The following is a 21,167-nucleotide window of genomic DNA, read 5'->3' as shown; positions in this document are numbered from 1 at the left end:
AGCATTGATGGAGTAGCTAATAGCCCTAAAGTAGATATAATTTCCTGATCCTATAGCTGTGAATTTTTCAGTGAGACCTACATATATCATGCAATTATTTCAATTCCTCTGATGGAGTTTATCAAAGGGAACATACACAAAGTAAAGGCATAAGTTGATGGAATAACAGTGAAACAAATGTAACATGAATTTGCTTCTTTCAGACAAATACTTTGATTCAAAATTTAAATATTTTCCCCCTAATGTTACTTTATACATATGCCTGGCATTTTTCTTGCACTGCAGTAATCTTCACAAAATCCTCTATAAGTAAACTGAACCTCAGCAAACTCCACTTATAACCAATTTTCCCAAAGTGCAACCAAAAGATGAAGCAATTCCAGCATATCAGTGGTGAATGTTTTAGGACTGAAGATAGGTTTTATGGCTCAGAAACATTACTCCAATCATCTCAAAATGCAGCTCAGTACCACAGTCACTCTCTAATTTTAGAAAACTGAGGATTCTTGTTACATGTGTCTGTTTAAAATGCGTAGCATCTGAGCTGAGGCATCTTTCAAAGTTTCCTCTTTTGACATGCTGTTGGGAAGTCTCGATTAAAGGACAGGTTTATATGGCTTAATATAACTTCCTCAGCTCCTGTTAATTAGGATCTGCATATCATGCACAAGACAGGGATGCTATAAGCTCTTATGTTACCATGGAGCTACTTTTCATGACAAAATAGAGCTGGGTACAGAAAAAGAAAAGAAAATGCTCATTTTTCTCTTGCACACCAGCAATTCAACCCTGGTTGTGCCCAGCTGGTCAGTGGTTACCAAATCCCAGGGTCAGCTGAGAAAAAGGTTGGGTGGCCAAATGACATTTCAATCAGAAAATGTAATTTCCCTGGGATCAGCACCCTGGCAGCTCCTGGAAGCAGACAGGGGGTGAAGCAGTCATTAGCTCAGTCACTGACAAAAAATACTGTAAGGAGGCTTTCAATGATTCCCCAAAGCAAGAGCTGCATCACTTTAAATCCTGACAGCATTCCATGAATGCTGTGTTTTGCATGCAGCCAATTCTGCAGAGAAGCTAAAAGGCTCTTTTAGCTGAGGATGGAAAATAAAGCTGAAGCCAAGCAAGGCAGCAGAATGAAGAACCCACATGGGAGAAGGTGATGGAAGAACAGATCAGGCTGGGACATTGTGCTGGATATTTCCAAGCCTCAGCTACCAAGGGAAATAAAGGCACCACTCCAGCAGAGTGTGCATGTGCCATAAATCCAGGGGTTATTAGAGTGAGTTTTATTTCAGTCTTCTCCACCAGTGTATGATCTGAATAGATCCATACTCAGAACCCAGAAAGTTCAAAGGACAACTCCTTGAATCAAAAGAGTGCATTTATTGAAACTGTAGTAATTAGATATGACTTCATCATCATCCTTAAGTGGGCACAACCCCAAAAAGAACTCTCCATAGGAATTAAAAAAAATAAAAGGAAGAGTTAAATGTAATAAATTCCCAGCCACTACCACGGCTAGAACAAATTCTTCTGATCTTCTGTGTTTAATTACATGTTTACCTCAAAGAGAGCACAGTGAGAACTTTCATTTTTACAAACGAGAAAAATGTAATGCAACATTATGTTGTTTCAGCATATAAATTCCAATGTCACTGCATCCTAGAGGCAGAAAGGAGGAGAATTATAAGAAAAACTAATGGGTTTTAATGCCACAAAAAACCCTTCAGGTAGTAAACAAGGCCAAATGAGGAAAATCTTGACATTACAAAATTACTTGTCTTTGTGAACTGGACTATGCGTAGAGATATTTTTTAAAGCTTCTAAGAGGGAATAAAAAAACTTTAGGAGTGAGTATCAGTACTTAACTGTGTGGTAGATGTTTGTGTTCCCTCTCTCCCTAACACACATATCTTTGTATGTATTATTGCAGGAGAGAGATCATTAGGAATAGCAGATTAAGTATCCCTATTTAAGTATTTTAAGAAGTTATAATACCAGTTTCTTTCAATTTTCCATTCTTTGAAAAGTATGAACCAGAGCAACAGAAACACCAAATTTTTTAAATCAATGTGTTCCTCCAATTCTGTTATGAAGTCAAAACCCAGGTATTTCTTGGTCCACATCTGTTCCTGGAAATTCTCTCAGCATTCATGCGTTGTAGTGAAAATTGATTGTCTGAGAAGAGCTGACTTTATCTGCTTTATGATTTTCACTCTGCAGACATAGACTGCACACAGACTAATTCTAAGTGCCCCCAAAATGTGCCAGGGCAAGGAGACATAAAGTAGGAACATGATACCTGGAGATATGGAAATAAAGAATATTAAGAAACGTTTTCATTACCATTATTGCATTGCCTGCACTTGGTTTTACTGTGTTTGTATCATGCCTATTATGAAGGTCAACCCCAGAGGCTCCTTGGTACAACTATTGCTCCCAACATTACATTTTTATCACTTCTGCAGAGATACTTCCTCTGCCTAAGACAAAGGCACAGATGCTTCCCAGAAGAGTCTAAAATAATTCAAAGTGTGGGATGAAAAAGTGATAAAAATCCTGCTAATATCTGAAGCAACAATTCCAGCCAGAAAACAGCAGTATGAATAACTGTAATTAAATTTAATCTTGGAAGCAATCGTATATGGATACTGCTCAAGGACCACTTAACCTTTTTGCTATGTCATCAGTGCATTTCTAATTATAGAGTGTCTGCTCTCAGATTTGCAGATTGCTTATCGGTTTGCAAGCCCCATTTCAAACGTCAAGGTCTTCTTGAGGTCTTTTCAACGTTTTCAGGGCACTTCTCTGCTTTTTTCACAGAACCACAGCTTGTTTTCATGGCCTTTTTTTTTCAGTGGGCATGTTTTGAGTTCACTAGAAATGATAGCATACAAAATATTTTATGTCATTTAAAAGTTACAAGCTTGCCTCTTTGTCAACTTTTTACTGCATATAAACAGGCAAGAAAAAATAGTGGAGTTATGGTAAAGAAAATAAAAATCCTTCATGTGCTATGAAGATATTGGAGAGGGGGCCTTCTAGGAAAAACATGAAAGGAAAGTAAATGAGATGATTTACACACCACATGTGCTAAAAAGTGTTTTTTTTCCCAAAAGTGGACAAAAAGTATCAAAAATATTCCCATGAACAGAAACCAAAAGGAAGAAAAACTACATTTTAAGTCCAGTGGTGATTAACTATATCTATGGTGGTGATGTGAACTTAATTACCTCTGGTAACTGCAGTCTGTTTAAAAGCCATGAACACAGTCTAAAACCACATTTTTTTAAGCCAATTCAAAATTTCTAGGGGACCAGAATTGCACAAACTACTCTCATAACTTTAAAAGCAGAAAAAATATTTGTTCCCCTAAAAGTAGGAATTGATGAAACAGGATTTGTTTTACAGAAATTCTAAAAAAAACCATTGGCACTTTTTGTTAACATTTAGGGCAAAGTCCAGCTTTAAGATCTAGGAGAAAAACAACACTCAAAGTAAATGAAAAGACAAAAGGAGCATTCCATGAAATAAGGTGAACTTTTTCCAGCAACTAGTGAAGGAATTAAGGGGCAATTGTAGAAGTTGGTAACATAACTAGAAATTATTTTCAGCCAAAAAAAAAATCAGAAAACACACACACTGAATTTGATAATTTACTAGAGCAGACAATAATCACTAGCAGGAAAGCCTCAGAAAGAGAAAACAGTCGGTCACGGTTTTGCAAACTTGCTTTGCTAAAATCCTGTGTCTTAGCAATGTATAGAAAGGACTTCAGAGAATACACATAAAGTTAATTCCTGATTCCATGGCTGGAGGTTTCTGGAGAGAAAGGTCCAATGCCTTCTGTGGGGCAAACTGTAAATAAGAGTAATGCAGCAGGAACTTGCTCTCCTTCTGTCACATTCCTGCAGTGTCACTGCCTTTAATTCTGACACTGTTTCCTCTTATAATTTCAAAGCCTCTTTTGTGTATAACTTACATCTGACAGGAGTTTATTTCATAAATCTTTTTACTTCTTGACCTTCCTAAAATAGAAGAGATCACCCTGGAACTGAAGATTTAAGTCATGGTGACTTTAAAGGAAGAAAAATGTAACCCTTGTGGTTAAAATAATTTAGCTGTTGTTTTTTCTCTGCCTTATAGTAGCAGAATGAATGTAGGTTATAATAGATCCAGAAGAATGAGTACAAAATACAATATATTGAAGAGTGATGGTTGAGATCTTTCCTGAAGGCCAGAGGGTGCATTTGGAAGCACTGTGAGTTCAAACCTACAGGAGTAGGTGAGTACAAGCCCAAAGGCACACAATGTGCACCAAAAATAAATGAGGGGGCCATTAGAAAAAGAAATTGAACACAGCATCTGTGTGGTCTTTCAGAGGAATAACTAAGCAGGATTTAAGAGGTAGCTGTTTGAATCATAACCATGTGGCAGAACAAACACATATTTGCCCACAAGAGGTAAATTTATACTCTGAGATATACAGGCAGTGAAGCTCAGTGCTCAGATTTTACATTTTTCTATCTACATAATTTTTGATCAGTATTGCCGATTCTTAAATCAGTATTTAAGAACATCTGTACTTAAAAACATTCTTACAGAGCTTCTTCCACCAATTTCTTCCCTTATGGCAAGAATGTTCTCTCTAAAACAATGGAAAAGCAATCAGCCCTCACCCTTTTCCTCTTTCAGAAACAAAAGTGCCAACATCATTTCTGATTTGTATTAAAACGTTCATAGCTGCCCCAACAATATTTTTATTTTACACTGGGAAAAAAACCAAAAACAAAGCAAAACCCCCAAATTTGTTTCTAAGTCCAAATTGCCCCAGAAGTGTTGGAAATGTTCTAACAGCAAAAAAAAACCACAAAAGGGGAAAAGGCAATTCAGGTTAAGGACATGTTGTGTGTCAATGTCACCCCACTTTGATCCATGTGGTCTCTGCATTCAAAACCAAAGTTAGTGTCAAAAAAAAAAATCAAAACTATCAAAATAGATCACTAGGACAAAGCTAGAAGTGTTGTAATTTTTTTTTCTTTTCTTACACAGAAAAATTGTCCTTTTCTTATAACTAAAAAAAAAAAAAAAATTAAATAAACTTATGTAAACTTATTTTTTTGGCAGAAATGAGCACTTCCTGGCCATCCACACCACCTATTTTGCAGTCCTAGAAGTCCATGGCTCTGGCCTCTGCTTCTAGCACGAGAGACAGACCAAATTCTGAATATGTTTGTAGCACAGAATAGGGTCACAAGCAGGTGAAATATTGCCTCGTTTTCTTTGGAGTATTGCTACATTCCAGCAGGACATACTGAAAGTGTGAAGTTAACAAAGTCCCTCTCACAATCTAACCTCTCATACAAAAGGCTCTGATTCAGGAAGGTTTTCAAGAACAGGCCCAATTTCATTTTTGGGTAAGAGCTGTTTGTGTCACAAGTGCACACACAATTCCATGCCTAGATCTTATAAAAAATGAAACATCAGGCAAGAAAAATGTGGTAATTACTTACGAATCCACATGATTTTCAAAGGAAAGGAGGATTGGAAAGGGTGATGTCTTAAATGCACATTCAGCAATAGCTTCTATTACTTCCTAAAGAATCAAAATAAACACAGTTACAAATTTAACTCTCCAAAGAAGCAGAGTTTTAGCTTTTGAAGACAGAAAAGACCTGATAAGCTCTGAAATAATTCCCTGAGATCAGACAGAAAGCTCTGGATGTGCTCTTGCCACAACCAAATTTTTCAACCTGAACCATTATCAAATCTCCAAAATCTCTGATGACTCTCAAGCACCACATTTCTCAAGAAATGTCTGCCAAAATCAATAGTTTAAATGCAGAGCTTGTTCCATGCCTGCAGCTATGGTTTTTCAGGTGTTACAATAAACATGCTCTGACAAAGGCAGAACTTCTAAACATCATCAGCACAAGCACGTATCCATAAAATCTTTAAGTACTCTGACTCACATTTTAGTTCCCTCTTTTTTTTTTTTTCTTTTTTTTTTTTTTTGTGATGACAGAAATCCCTTTAAGGCAAAAGAAAGGAAAAAAATAAATATTTATTCAATTAGAACAGTTGAGTCTGTGGTAATTATCAGAGGACTCAGAAAAGGAAACTTCAGTAAAGTTTCCTACCAGCTCTATGGACAATGCAAACCCTAAATCCAGTAGAAAAATCATTTGATAAGGATGATTTTAGTGAGGTGCACAATAAATGCATTCCCTGTTACAAATTATGAAACATTTCCCTCTTGGAACAAATCTCTCTTCCAGAAGAACATATAAAACACCAAAGATTTTTCATATACTGGCAGACTCTGGAGTTTCTAAGAACCCCTAAGTTTCTGCCATGACAAATCATAAGAATGACTAAAACCTGAAAGATGTATTTATTTTAAACAGGCCTTCTCTGGGGATTCCTCTTGTTCATTTTCTGTACTTTTAGAGGCTCAACTGAGAAGCATTACAGTAAGAAATCCACTTCCTAAAAGAAAAGCTGAGCTTCTGCTACTTTCTTGTGCCCCACTTATTTTCAACTGCCTTCCTGCTGCAAGAGGGGATGGGATCCTGCACAAGTGAGGAAAACTACCTGGCAGAGTAAAATTAAGATTGCACTGATGAGATGTGAGGATGAAAAGCTCAGACACCGGTTCAGTGAAGGCAAATGTTCCACAGTGAGAGAAACAAACTGGCAGGTTCCATTCTTGGCTCCAGCTGCAGAAGGGGTCACTGAAGCAGCTCTCCAAGGTGTGAACATGGTCACACACACAGAGGTCCCAGGTTGTGGCATGAACATCCATGGCTGCTCCCTATAGGATCCCACCCTGGCAGCAGCTCACAGTCCTCAGCTGAGAAAAACCTTAGGAATTTCTGAGTCATGAAGCAAGAGGAAAACCAAGGAACCAAAAATCCCAGAACACAAGGATGGGGAGTGTACAGTGCTGCTGCCTCTGCACTTCAGAAACTCTGTCTGAGGCTGTGCAAGCTGACAGACTGAGCAGAACCCTTGTGCCATGGTCACTGATAAATGATTCAGAATTCAAGACATGGATTGATTCTCACACTCCTGACACATTATTTCACTGCCATTTTGCTCCTCCCCAGCTCAGCAGCACACTTTGAGTGTTGAAAAGAAATCAAGATGTTTTTCACATTTTTCTGTGTGGATTAAAAAATCCCTGCCCTGAAATGACCGATGAAATACTCCTGAGTAGGTTTTAATACCTTCCAACATCTCTCCTGCCAGCACAGTGCCCAGGGTTGAACATCTAAATATCCAGGGATAATCTTTGCTCCTAATGATCCTTTTAAAAATCAGATTAACTTTGTTTTAAATTCCTGCTCATGACCAAAGCAGTCAAGAGCCATCTTCCTTAATTAAAGGACTTCCAGCAATCAAACCCCACACCTATAAACATAATTGCCTTCCCATAAACATAACTGCAAAGTTAATAACCAATGTGCAAGAAGGTTGCTTTATGTGTTTCTGTGATTAACTCAATCAGGGAAAAATTAGAGAAAACAAAGTGGAAAAAAATGAGTGTTCTGCTATAAGTGAAACTTGGTGTTTTGTCTGTGGCAGACCTGTTTGCTTTTTCTCCTAAAGAAAGGCACTAGAAGACAAAAAACCCACCCAAAAACAGGGTCCAGGTACAGGTGAAATGTCTCAAAGCTACAGCTTTGAAGCCACACATAATCCCTGGAACATAACCAAAGTCAGTAATGAACATTTTCCCACATATTCTTGCACACAGCTAAGGCTAGAAAGCATTTCCATGGTGAGTGTCTCAGATGAAAAAGAATTATTTCTTCGCACTCCAAAAATGATTTCCTGTGGTATCATAAGCTGTGCTTATAACACCAATCCTAATACTACAGGAGAACACCTCTGTTTTGTTCCTCCAACACCTCAGATCAAAAACATCTCTAAGAACAAGAAGATAACAACTTAAGGCTATTGCTAAAGGTATGGTCTCTACCTTATACTGTAGAAAAGGAAATGGAAGATGAAATTCAATAATAAAGATGACATGTTTAGGGTTTGAATGGCACAAATATCTCTTCACAGTCTCCAAAGATACTAATTTTAATTTTTCACCCTCCAGTGCTTTGTGTCTGATCCCAAGTATCAGGGGTAACATTGCACACACACTTCTTATTAAAATATAATGCCAAATGTCTGGGTCCTGTGCATGGAACCTGCCCATCTGGCTAAGAGCAGCCTATTCTCTGCTCACAAGAATTTAAAGGTTTGCAAATTGTTGAGATCTAGCTGCTGCTTCCTGCCTGAGTTCAGGACTTTTGCCTCCCACTCCCAGTGACCAGGCAGAGAGGAGAAAAGGAGTGAACTGATTACTGCTGTCCAAATCAAGCTCTGTTCTATGTGTAACCCCATCAGTTGTTTCTCCCATTGCCTCCACACCCTCATTTGTCTCTGTGCAGAACCAGTTGTGGTGGCTGTGCCTGGTCCTTCAGCCCTGGCTGTGGCCTTGCCTGGTTCTCTCCCTGTGATATTTGCTGCAGGGACGTGCACAGGAGCACAGACCTGGGCATGGAGCCCAGTCCCCAGATGGCACTGCTATCACACCACATAATCCCTTTTCCTCCCATTGCCATGAGCACCAGGAAACTCTCCCCACTCAAGATCCAACTCTTCTCCTCCAGCACCGCTCCGTAATTTCCCCTTAGAGCATCATTCTGTCCCTCCCATCTTGGCAGTGATGCATGCATGGTGGTTTTGCAGGAGAAGCAGCCTCCCCAGCTAGGTCAGCTGGCCCAGGGTTGTACCTTGAAGGATATCTCAGTTGTCATGGTGAAGCCATGGGTGATGACGGGCTCCTCCTCGGCCGTGCGTCCCTTCCAGCAGTCCAGCTCCACGCAGCGGCAGCCCGACAGCAGCACCTGCCGGTACATCTCCACCGAGGAGTTGCCAGCCAGCTGGCCAGCTGGGAAACAACACAAAAAAGGGAAAGTCATTCTAGGCCTCAGGGATAGATACAGCTGATCTAACAATAATTACACTTAACAGCAGCTTTAACCTCGGTCGAGAGAAGTAACACTCCAAGGAATACCAGAAGTGTAAGAATGCAACGGAAATTACTTTGGCACAGTCAATGTCATGGTTTGGATCCTGCCTGCAGTCAAACAGAGAAATAACCCAGCTGAAACCAGCTCAAAAGTTTCTGATGGGCAACATCAAATATATCAAATAAAATCATAAAAAGCTTAAAAAATCTGTTCTATGAGATTTTCTTATCCCTTGACAAGCAACGTGAAATTCAGAGGCAACTCAGGAGACCAAGACCACATTTTGTCACAACATGCAATGCAGTTTAGTAGGAGATGAAATAAACCCCCTGCAGTCACTAATGGCACCATCATTAGGTCTCAAATCAATATTTAATATGCTAACCACTGCAGTGAGTTGGTCAGTTAAGTTTCCTGATGTGATACTGTATTATGTAGGGAGAAATTCAGTTAAACTGTCCTTTTCCAATAATGAGGTAATAGAAATCTAAAAATTAAGAAGGAAAACTCTTTTTTTTCCCAAACTTGGGAAGTGTTGAAAAAGAAACACAAAAAAAATTCCCAAGCCAACAAAGAAATCCAGTTGGATTCAAGGAAGGATATCCAGCCAGGCTATTTTCATCTGCTGCAACAGGTTTGATTCCAGTCATTCAGATACAAATTTCTTGCAGCAGAGAGGTAACAGTAATGGAAGAATGGCTTTGTGCTTCTTTTAGATCTGAAGAAAATGGATGCAGTTTCCTGCTTTATAGCAGACTTGCTGAGAAGATCTTTGTGGATTTCTTGAAGAAAATTAATTTTCTTTTTAAGGAGGCAGTGAGTTTGTTTACAGCAAAGATTCTTTGCTGACTGGGGACATATAAATATTTCATCTAGACTGGCATATGCTATAATGCAGATTAATCCTCATTTTATTGTCTCTCTGATTCTGTGTTTAGGTTTTTGCTGGGAAATACACATTTTGGAATTTGCTTCACAAAATACCATTGTCTGCTTTTGCACTGTTTTCACCTTGTACTAAAAGCAGTAACAGAATCCCTTCTTATTTGAAAATCCCTGTTTACAGTTTCTGTCTGATACAAGAGGAGCAATCATAAATATTCCACAAGGCATTGACGTTACTCCTGTTGAAATCCATAAGAATTCTGAGTTCCAGCTGGAACCAGTGAGAAATACCTGTTAATAACAGAATGAATTGGCCAGTTCTGGAAAGTTCTGAAAATCCAAAAATCCAAATGGAGTCAGCAAAGTGACAACGTGCCTCTCTTTTTTATTTTATTTTATTTTTTTTAATTTAGCTTTCTCCCGATTCACCTTTGATTATGGCAGATTATCTTTCCTCACACAAAAGCCTTTTTGGTGCAGTTCCAGTGTCTGGGTTAAGTAGTGGCTCTTTTTCTTTGCAGGATGCAAACAAGCATAAGCATAGATCAGGGAATAACAACTCATTTCCATGTACTTATCCCTAAGCATCTGCTTATGAAATCTTGGCTCTCATAGGGATCCACTGAACTCTACTGCCTAAAAAACCCACTTTCACTTAGAAAACTGTTCTAATGTTGTCTTTCTTTTGCCTCAGAGCATTTTGAGTTTGGATTAACAAACTATGCTATGATTAACAAACTCTATTTCCCAAGAGACTCCTGGTGGTTATCATTGCTAAGTGGTTTGGGCTCCAAGATCCTTCACCTTCAAAAGTGCTTAAGTAAATCATGACATGCATCACTTGCTATATGACACTTCCCACACTACCTTATTAACAAGGCTCAGACGTTTTGGAAGGATTCCTGCAAAGGATAAGAGGATATTCAACCTCCAAACCATACAACCTTCAGAAAGACCCCCAGGCAGACTGTAAAATGCTAGCACACATTTTAACAGTCCCAACAGCTTGTTTTTCTGAAATATAGAATATGAGGAATGTTTTCCCAATGTGGAGGTTTTGCATATATTATTTAGAAATTTCAATAGTGTGAGTTCCTAGCTGCATTTATTTTAAAATACTCCTTTTGCATACTAAAATGTGATAACACAGACACTAAAGGGAACACTTTACTTTTCCATTAAAAATATACACCAGTATATTTTTAATAACCTGAGTACAGATCAATTTTTTTAATACTGGCAATTGAAATCATTATGTATCCCCTTTTACAATACAAGCAGTGTCTGCAGTAAAACCATACATAACATTTGCATCCCATCACCCTATGTGGGCTAAGGAAAAATGGATTTTGACAAAAGTTCATTTTTCTAAAAATGCAATTGGCTAAAATGATAGCTGGCAGGGTACTATGCAGAATGAGCTGGTGTTGATCTAAGCTGAAGATATGACCTATGTCCCAACACAGAGCAGTTGCACACTTCTATAGCTTTAAGGTGCTCATTTCTCAGCAAGTGCATCCTTGTTGGGTTCATCCACCCCACTTCCCAAGTGGAAGTTATTTGCAATATGTGCAGTTAAAACATGGTTGCTATCTAAGATCTTCCTTCCCCAAACTGGGGGAATTTGGATCCAGCTATTTGGAATCACCTGACTGTTCACTATTCTAGAAGCAGAAGCTGCTTCTTCCCTCTCTCCCAACACCTTCTCCCAGCATGAGGTGCCTGTATCCTCCCTTTGCTGTGCACAAACATGAGTGGCTAAATCTCCTCTCCCCAGGCAAGTCCTGGAGAAGCAACAAGTGCCCTGGATCATACACTGGGGTTTGCAAGGTGCAGACTCAGAGCCCCACACTGCTGGGAGCCTGGCTCCTCACTCCAGCAGCCACACAAGGTGCTGGCAGCTCAGGATTTTTTAGACACAGCACATTTATTTGAATTTATTTTCCTCCTGAGCTATTTCACCAAACACAGGACAAGCAGATCAGACCCCACACTGTGCCATACTCTATGTCAGTCAGAATCAGGATCTCAGCCTTGCCTGTTTATAACACTTCACACTGGACTAAAGCAGCATGTGTGGTCAGCAGCAGGAAGGTGTCACCCAGCTTTCCATCCCCTCCACATGGTGCTGTCAGCTTGGAAACTGTTCTGGAGGCTTTGAAGGTGAAGAAGGTTTCAAGGAAGTACTGAATGCACATAATGCGCAGCAACAGTGAGGATGAAGAATCACTGAGAACAGAAAATCTGGAGGGTGGTAGATGAGAGGTCACAGGCAGCAATGGGGAACTGCCCCTCATCAGAGATTTTTCTAGAAACAACTGAAATACCAAATTGTAAGCAGGGAAGTAGATGCTGAGGGTGGACAGGATAGTTTCACATTGGTTACGTGTGCTCAGCTGATATCTCAGCAACCTACTGCTGAATTATTGTTCCTTTTAGCCAAAATGTATGCTAAAGGTATGTGATTTTAGTACTTTGCATTTCCCATAAACACCAGCAAGTTGCCCAGCCCTCTAAACATGCAAGGCTGAGTGTGGTACGTCATCATTTGTCTCTGCTAAAAGAAATGTTGCAAGGTCACTCCTCACTGTGCCCAAGAAGAAACCTGAGGTGAGACTCCAGGAAAAAGCAGGGTTGCACTTTAGGGGTTCAAAGGAAAGAAGAAATAAATATGGTACCAGTGAGAAAGAAAGATGAGACAGTAGAAAAAGTTTCTCAAAGATGACATTTCTTTAAGTTAGCCTAGGTTTACCGCAAATCACTTCTTTCTTCATGGATTTTTACCTTCTTAAAAATTACATTTCCCTAAGAAAAAAGAAAGCAGTAACACTTCTAAATAAATAATCAGGACTTGATGTACTGCCAAGGGTTTCTACTAAAGGCTAGGAAAATTATCAGCATAATTAAAAATAAATTCAGAGTGTGCACATGGTGCTTTTTATGTTATAATGTTGTTTCTTTGTGCATGCTCTTTCTGGGTTAAAAAAACTAACAAAGGGAGAGATAATTGGTAGGGCATTAAGCTCAGTAATCATAAAGTAATGCCAGATTGAATGGTTTTCTTATTGTCCTGATAATTATCACATGACTAGTTGCTATTTCATGGCCTCAATCAGGGCAAAGGTGCTTCCAAGGTTTCCCTTCCAAAGCCATGAGCCCTTGAGCAGATCCTTCAAACTCTTTTGGGAAAAAAGGAATAGCCTGCCACCATTAATTTTATTAATGTTACTTCCTTGTTGGAAGAAAGCAAATGGGAATGTGATTGTTGTATCTGATGTAGGCTTGTAGCAAAACCCAGGGCTGTCAGTTTTTGTAATGCACAGATAAAAATCACATCATTAATCCCACTGTCGGCCAGCTGCCACACATTCACTGAACATAATGAACCCACTAAAAGGGAAGGGCTTGAGGTTTGTGCCTGTAAATGTAAAAATATGCACTCAGAAAAGGAATTTGAAAGAGTTTCAAACTTCTCTTGCACTGTCCCCTGAGTTTATCCTGATTTACTCCACCTAGTTTACTAAGCTAGGAATATTTTGTCAAATTATGACTGAAGATCATGCTTCCAAATATAGCCTCTGAAGTTACTTGGAAATTCAGGCAAAGAAACATGTAGATGCAGTCTGGGATGATTTGCAGACTTTCACATAGAAGTCAAGCAAATTTAGCAAGTGTCAAGGTAAACAATTAAACATGTGAGGTCACTTGTAGTGCAGTTAAAAAAAAAATTAGAATAGGTTGGACAAATCATGAATTCCCATCCTTAATTCTTTGGGCCTTGGCTTCTGTACCTCTAAACCTTTGGAAGATATCTCTGTCCTGACCAGCCCTGATAAAAATCTGTGGTATGGACCTGGCTATAAATTCCTCCTGGTAGAGGGGAGAGTAGTCTTTTATCTCTTCAGATCAACCTTAAATTGCATTGACTTTAAACCTCCTGTGGGCCTGTGCTCCTCACTTTAGTACTACAGCTTTACTGCTTTCTTCCAGAATATCTGTATAAAGCTGCAGCATTTGGCTTAAGCACCAACTAATCCTCAGTGACAGAACAAAGTCCATATTGGAGGTGAGAGGTCTGCAAAACATCATAGTTAAAAATTGCTTTGGCTTTGGCCATGTCTTCGCTCCACCAAGGAGCATAAATTTCTGCATATTGGAATCATACCTTAAAAGTGGCCACACTGATTTTCCTTTCTTTTAATTCAGAGAAAGAAAATTGCTGTCAAAACACTTATGTGACAATTCTAGCACAAAACACATTTTACAGCCGAGATATAAACCCTTGAAAAATGGTGTCTAATGGAAACAATGACAGTTCATTCACTCCATGAAAGCTGGCAAAGGTGCTGGAGAAAGAGCAGTAACAAACAAAGCAGATGAAAATAACTCCCATGAGGTCTGTTTAAAGTGGGCATTACCTCTGCCTGGGGCTGTTTATGTTTTGGCATACTGACATTCTGAAGGAGTTGGTCAGTTAAGGCCAGTCTATTAATAGCATTAAAAAGCCTACATTGTGCATAAACCACATTTTTAGCACTCAGTGCAGCATCCTTTTTTAAAATGAAACACAATGCTAAGTCATTAGCAAACATGACAGGACAAAGCAAACATCAAATCAAACAGGAGAAAACCCTCTGTGCACATCTGCTTGCCCCAAACATTTGCTCCTGTGTAAACCAAGCTAAAATAGTAAATTTACAATTAATTGTAAGAGAACCTTAGACTAGAAAATAAATGCCAAAAGTTGAATTCCTAAACTGCCTTAGCTTTTTCTGAGTCAAAGCATTGTTGACTTTGCTGTGCAAACAATACAGTTCACACTGTAGTTCTAATTAACAGGAGCTTCTGGGTGCTCAGCCTTTGTAAAAACATGACAGTACCTAAAAATTTCAGTTCAGATGTTAGATACTGTCAGGGAGCAGATCTCCACTCCTTGCATTTACGGGCTGTCAGAAAGTTATGTGCCATGTTGGAACCTCCCTAATCTCTGAATCAAAGCAAATTTCATGGAGCACAACAAACTGCCAGATTTAATGTTTAGGGGCAAATTTATGAGCTACAGAGATGTTTCCTCTATTCTGCTTTGCACACTTCTCTTGCTGTCTTTGTTATCATAAACAGTACAATGTTCATTCTCCTCCCTAAAGACAGGTTTTAATCTGGAACCCTATTTGAGGGAAACTTTCCAGGCACTTCACTGGGTTTCTGAGCAGGCCTTATCTGAATAATGCAACTGCTGTTTATCTGTCAATAAAAGTATATTTGATGCACTTGTGTTGCACCTGAAACTAAAACCAAGTGCCACTCTTGCTTCCCTGAAGACTGAACTCCATCATCTGTTTAATGCTGATGCTCTTAGTATATTTTATGTTACCACGGAAAATACACTCAGAATTTTTGTAAGGGAAGAAATTAGACCTGTCCAGCACTGCTGTACCTGTGAGGTAGGTGTTGTGTGAGGAGTTGATGAAATAGTGTGACAGTGGTTGAGACATATCTTCATTTAAATCCAGTTTCTCAGGTGGAACGACGCCATTCTCTTCTCCACTCAGATACCGCATAAATCCATCCACGGATATCTGTCCTGAGAGAAACACACACCCAGGAAGAGCACCAGTTAATTTCAACTACAGATTGGGTGACATGCAGATAAATTCAATGCACACTTACACAAAGGCACATGTGAAAGACCATTTAACCATCAGCCTGGCTTTCACCTAGTTATCCAAATATTCTTTGTTCCTACTACCTCATTTTCAGTCATACAAGTTGCCAGTAACACACATCCCCTTAGCTGTAACAAATCACTTCATAATCAGCATCTACAGAAAATCAAGTGCATGGAGGGGAATAAGACTTACAATTTCCATCAAGGAAAGGGGTCTTTGGGAGACAAAACAAAGCACTTTCCAGAGGAAACCAAGAGTCCTGCAGAGAGCCACACACACAGATAACTCTGGCCTCTTTCGAGTTGTGTTCAGTGTGTTTATGAACTACCTTTCAAGTGGGAACTAAGCTTTGCTTTATCATTTTTATATTTGTCTTCTAATTCATATCTCACTGCAGTGCCAGCATAAATGATCATTTCATTTGCTGCTGTCAAATTAGAAAGCTAAGTCCTATCTTCAGCTTCAATATCCCCATTCATCTCAGTGGAGCAGTTCTTACTGCATCAGGAGGACTTTTGCTGTCAAGCCTGATGCATAAAGTTGACTTCAGGGTGTCAATTTGCACATTTAGACTAAAAAGAAATTCAGTAATCTATAATTGAAGATTATTGCTTAATTGAACAAATTTGAGACATTTTTCTTTGCCTGGTATTTTCTGCTATTTTTTCTAAATTTCATCTATTTACTGAACCACATATCTTTAGTTATTTCAGCCCCTGCCTACAGTAAAACAGATCTTCTGTATCTCTGAACTACATGTTTGGTGACTCCCAACAATGAGAATTTCTTACCTCTTGTGCCCAACCCAAAATACTCTACACAGTCTGTTAAACTTCATTTGCCTGTTGATAGCATGGAAAAATTGAAGACTTCAGTCATACTCCTGACTTTGCTATTCATTCCTTTCAGGACCAAGCCCTTCTTATACTAAAACATATAAACTTACACATATTTTTCTAGAATGTTAAAACAACCCTGTCCTACTTTTTTTTTATTATTATTCTTTAAAGCTTATAACCACATGTTGCAAATATTGCATGTAAAGCATTTATTTAAAATCTGTGCTTGGACCCGATTTGGCTCTTGCTTAGAGAAGAAAAGCAGTAACATTCTTAAGTGCACATCCTCATTTTCATAACAACCCAAGACTGGTAGCATTAAATGAACTTATTCATAAGAGAAGAAATACAGTGACAATTCAGAGCAATGCAGTTGCCATTCATTCTTATGAAAATTGTAAGATGGTTGGAAAGAGAAACATCAAGTCTGTCCACTATTTTAAGGTTGTAATCTTAGTGCAATCCTGTCAGGCTCCACAGCTGCTTTGTTATGGGGCAACTAATCATCCAGAGATAGAAGCTCATGTATTTTCCTTTCCATAAGAAAAAAATGCAAGGTGAAAATCAGGAAAAAACCCTACCACTGAGGTTTTTTATGAAACTAAAGGTTTAGGAATAACCTTTCAATCATCTGAATGTATCAGAGAATGCTGACAGTACCAGTTGCTATCGAAGACTCTTAGATATGGGATATGGGTAGAGAATGTGCTGTGTATCCATACCAAAGAAATAATAGAGGAAAAACCAGTTAAGATCTGAATGGAATGGTTGCCACTTGCATTTTGTTACACAGGTAGCTGGATTCATGCACATCCAGTTTTCAAGGCTCTCAAAGTGATCTTTTTGTTCAATCCTCAGAATGCACCTGACAAACAGGGGCCTTGTTTTTCACATGGCGATGGTCCTGTGCATTGCTGCTGCTATTACCATAAATCACACAACATAAATGAGAATTATTCACAGGTATAATTAGGTAGCTTCTGAGTTACACACTTGTGTGAGCTCCCAGCTCTAGAATGTGATTTCCCCATCACAAGTTAGCAGTCAGCATTTCAGAAAGTGAAGCAATTTGCAAGTTCAATTACAGCCAATATTGCACCAGTGAGAGTTCATCTGCAGAACGAAGATGGCAGATGTCAAAGGGCCTTTGTGTCCTGGATATTAAAGAGTAGATTGTTTGTGACCAATGTCAATAATATTCTGAGCCAAATGCAGAGAGGATGATCCTTAGTGGACAGTAATCCAAAAAAAATAGTCTCAATTAAGTGGTAAGATTTGCTTTCTGTTTCCTTAAACATATTAAACCTTTAAACAGACACTGGCAAAAAAAAATTAATATGTGATCAGTTGTTTTGATTACAGTTGTCACCTTTTATCTTTGGATACATAATAGAAAGATTTAATGGTATGTTTAGATATAAAAAGTTAAGAGACAAGAGACACATAATGCAAAGACATGACAGATTCACATTTTTTCTTTTTCTTTTTTTTTTTTTCTTTTTTGTATTAAAATTATCTTAGCCCTAAAATTTTGATGAAACTTCCAAAAATATCTAGTGGGTTTTATATACTACAAGTTGTAGAGTTAATTGGCTTGTCTTTTTCACTCACCACTGCCATATTAAATTTGATCTGAGGTCTCTTCTTGGGATGGAACTCACATCTGTGTAATCACAGCAGAATCCATGCCAGCCATGTCAGCTACAGCCCTCAGAGAGACCCTTCTCTCTGCAGGGTTTGCCAGCACAAGACATTTATTTTTCTTCCCCTTCAAACACCTCTAATTTATCTGATTAATTACAATTTCCCTCCCTATGGGGTCACTCAGTAGTGCTTTACTTTACTTTACTCACACTTCACACTTTTCCCCTCACATTTTGCACTTCTTCCCTTCATACTGTGAACTTTTCCCTCACTTTGCACTTCTTTTCTGTACTTTTTCCCTTTTTCTCTCTCACTCTTCACTTTTTCCCCTCTTACTTTGCTTTTTCCCCTCATACTTTCCACTTTTACTCCTCATATTTTGCACTTTTCCCTCACACTCTGCACTTTTCCATTTGCATTTGCCCTATTTCCCCTTACATTTTGCACTTTCCCCCTCACACTTTGCACATTATTCCTTCCCATTTCACACTTTTCCCCTCACACTCTGCACTTTCCCTGCCTCACTCTTCATTTTTCCTCTCACACTTTGCATATTTTTATTTGATTCCCAAAGCACCCATAAGTGGCCAGCTAAAGTTTGGTGCCAACCAAGTAAATAAGAGATCAATTTTAATGTTTTTATAGTGTATTGGAACACAAAAATTGAAAAACACAAGAACAAGTGTGGAGGAGAAAAACAAAAGTGTCTAAAGTATTCTTAGTCACAGACATTCCCAATACCTCAAAATTAGAAATGTGTAGCTGCACACTTGCAGGGATATATAGGCTTTGATCTAACTAGACATTTACCTGAATTAAAAACTCCCAAGAGTCTGGAAAGGCACTGTAAAGTCTGGAAATGTTCCTCTGTGCCTCTCTCTGTATTTGTACACACATGCAGAAAAATGTGAAGCAGTTTCTTAGCAAATGGTTCCACAGAATACCTCAAACTCCTGCTCCAAACAACCTTCAGTGGGGTGGAATTCATGCAGAGATCAAAAAAGAACCACCACACTGGGAACCAAGTGAAGTCAACTGAACTTGGCATTTTTTCATTAAAATTTGATAGGAAGGAGAAGTAATTTCCTACTAGAAGAGGAATATGTTGAGAGATTCTATTGAATTTCCTGACTGTGATCAGCTTCATTATATGAAACAGAGGAAGTGTTCGTGCAGCTTGATCTTTTTCTGCATCCCTGGCTCCACCTCATTGTTCCAAAATAGTTACAAGGGAGGGAAAGAGAAGAAAAAGCAAAAAAAAAAAGCACAAATGCAGTTGCAAGTTCTATGCATTTCACAATGATTCCTTATTATCTCCAGCTACATGATCCCCTACCTTTCAAGATCTATTACAATGGATCAAATACACTAATGCTCCTGGTTCAGAGAAAACCACATAAAAATGTAACTGTTGCTTTTTGCACAAAAGGCTCTTTTCTAATCAACATTTGTCAGCTCTAAATACAACAGGAGTCACTTCTGCTATCCAGATCTTTTTCCTGGAAGCAGTCTTCAGGCAGGTGACACACTTCTGGCAAACAATCTATCGAAAATTCACAGAATTTCCAGGGGTAATTAAGTGAATCCCCTTCTCTATGGTTCTTAGATCTTGTTAACATTTATCAATCAAAATGTTTTCTGCTGTAGCTTATGAGATGTGGAATATCCCTGTCCCTGGGAGATGGTGATCCCACCTTTGCCATGAAGCAGGAATTGCAGTAGGCTCAAATGGGGGATAGACTGTACCTTGTGATTACACACTTCTCAGAGGCTCCTCTGTCTGAAGACTTACTGTGCTATCACAAAACTGTGTTATCACCAGGCTTTTCTTAGTCTTGTTTGACCAGATCCAGAGAACCAGGCACATTTCTCTTGTGGGGCCTGTGACAGTGCTAGGGCAGACCCAGGTGACAGCCCCATGCAAAACTGTTCCCGTGCAGTTTCCACGCTGGAAAAGCCCAGGCTGCTTGTGCCACAGAAATCCTTCTCTCACTGCCTAATAAGACACAGGTAACTTGACAAAATCCTGCTTTCTCAACCCCTCTAGCAGCCAGCATGACCAGTATGCTGCTCTGGATGTGGAAATGCTCCTGTGTCCCTGGGAGCTTGCCAGCTCCTCAACATGAGGATGTAAACAAACCCCTGTTCACTCAACACCTGCTGAAAGACATCAGGGTTCAAAGGAGGGTCGAGCTTCCAAAAGAAGCTTCTCCTGCAGTTCAGTGCCCTCTGTAGAGGTCCAGGATTACAACCAAAACACCAGTAGTGCAGTAGCCTGGGGGAGAAAAGTGCAGCTAACCCTGAGAACTTCTCAAACAGCTGCTTGATCTAAACTTCATCCCCTTATTTTGGCAGGTATGCTGGATGTGCAGCTACTTAATTTTCCTGTTTCCAGGAGCCTTCCAATCCTCCAGGAAAAGTCTTGGGACAGAAAACAAGAGAGGCACAGCAGACAGCAGAAAAGACAACTTATGTGAACACTCTTCTCTCCACTTCATTCTTGCAACTAAAAAAACAGCCCTCACTTGTCCCTTAAAATTTGTGGATGTTCTTTATGACAATTCAAATGTTCATTTGCTTGTACACAGCAAACAGGTTTGGCCACACGGATCTTAACCATTTCTTTTCTTGTATTTCCAAACTTCATAGTGCTCTCCATTTGTTTACAGCCCTGCTGTTATCCACTCAGTTATAATGTAACTGGAAAGCAAGATTGTGCCAAGAGATGTTATTAAAGCAAAAAAGAAAACAAACAAAAAGGAAGCGAGACAATTAATTGGCGCCTTGTATCTCCCAGTCAGCAGAACAGAATTACAATAGTATTTTGTCTGACAGTGGAATCAGGTTTATTCCAATGCAATCTGTAACAATAATCACATTTGCTCTAATCCCAAACAACTGAGCAGTCCTCTCAACTTGAAGATAAGAATCTAACAAGTAAGGCAGATACTTGATAATCCAGTGAGAGATCTGCAAATCGTGTCCCATTGGGAATTCTCTCTCACAAACGAGCACTGCAATCTACAGCTCATTAGGTATTAAAATTTCATGCACAGTGTGGAGTAGGATGCACAGAGTCCTGGTGTGTCTCTTGACAC

At 39.1% G+C, this 21,167-nt stretch overlaps 1 protein-coding gene across 4 annotated transcripts in view; it reads right to left on the bottom strand.

Moving 5' to 3' along the window:
• Positions 1–21,167, bottom strand: part of PLCB1 (phospholipase C beta 1) — a 331,098-nt gene that overhangs the window by 86,926 nt on the left and 223,005 nt on the right. For all 4 annotated transcript variants that reach the window (XM_033055240.1, XM_033055241.2, XM_033055243.2 and 1 more), the window contains exons 10-12: positions 15,355–15,501; positions 8,793–8,950; positions 5,514–5,596 (exon numbers count right to left, since the gene is read on the bottom strand). In XM_033055240.1, coding sequence (XP_032911131.1) covers positions 5,514–5,596; positions 8,793–8,950; positions 15,355–15,501 — 388 coding nt within the window. The remainder of the gene's footprint in view (positions 1–5,513; positions 5,597–8,792; positions 8,951–15,354; positions 15,502–21,167) is intronic.

Source organism: Catharus ustulatus, chromosome 3, assembly GCF_009819885.2.
Source record: "Catharus ustulatus isolate bCatUst1 chromosome 3, bCatUst1.pri.v2, whole genome shotgun sequence".
NCBI classification, from domain to species: Eukaryota; Metazoa; Chordata; class Aves; order Passeriformes; family Turdidae; genus Catharus; species Catharus ustulatus.
Note: the sequence above shows the minus strand (reverse complement) of the source record. Positions and strands in the feature narration are given on the sequence as shown.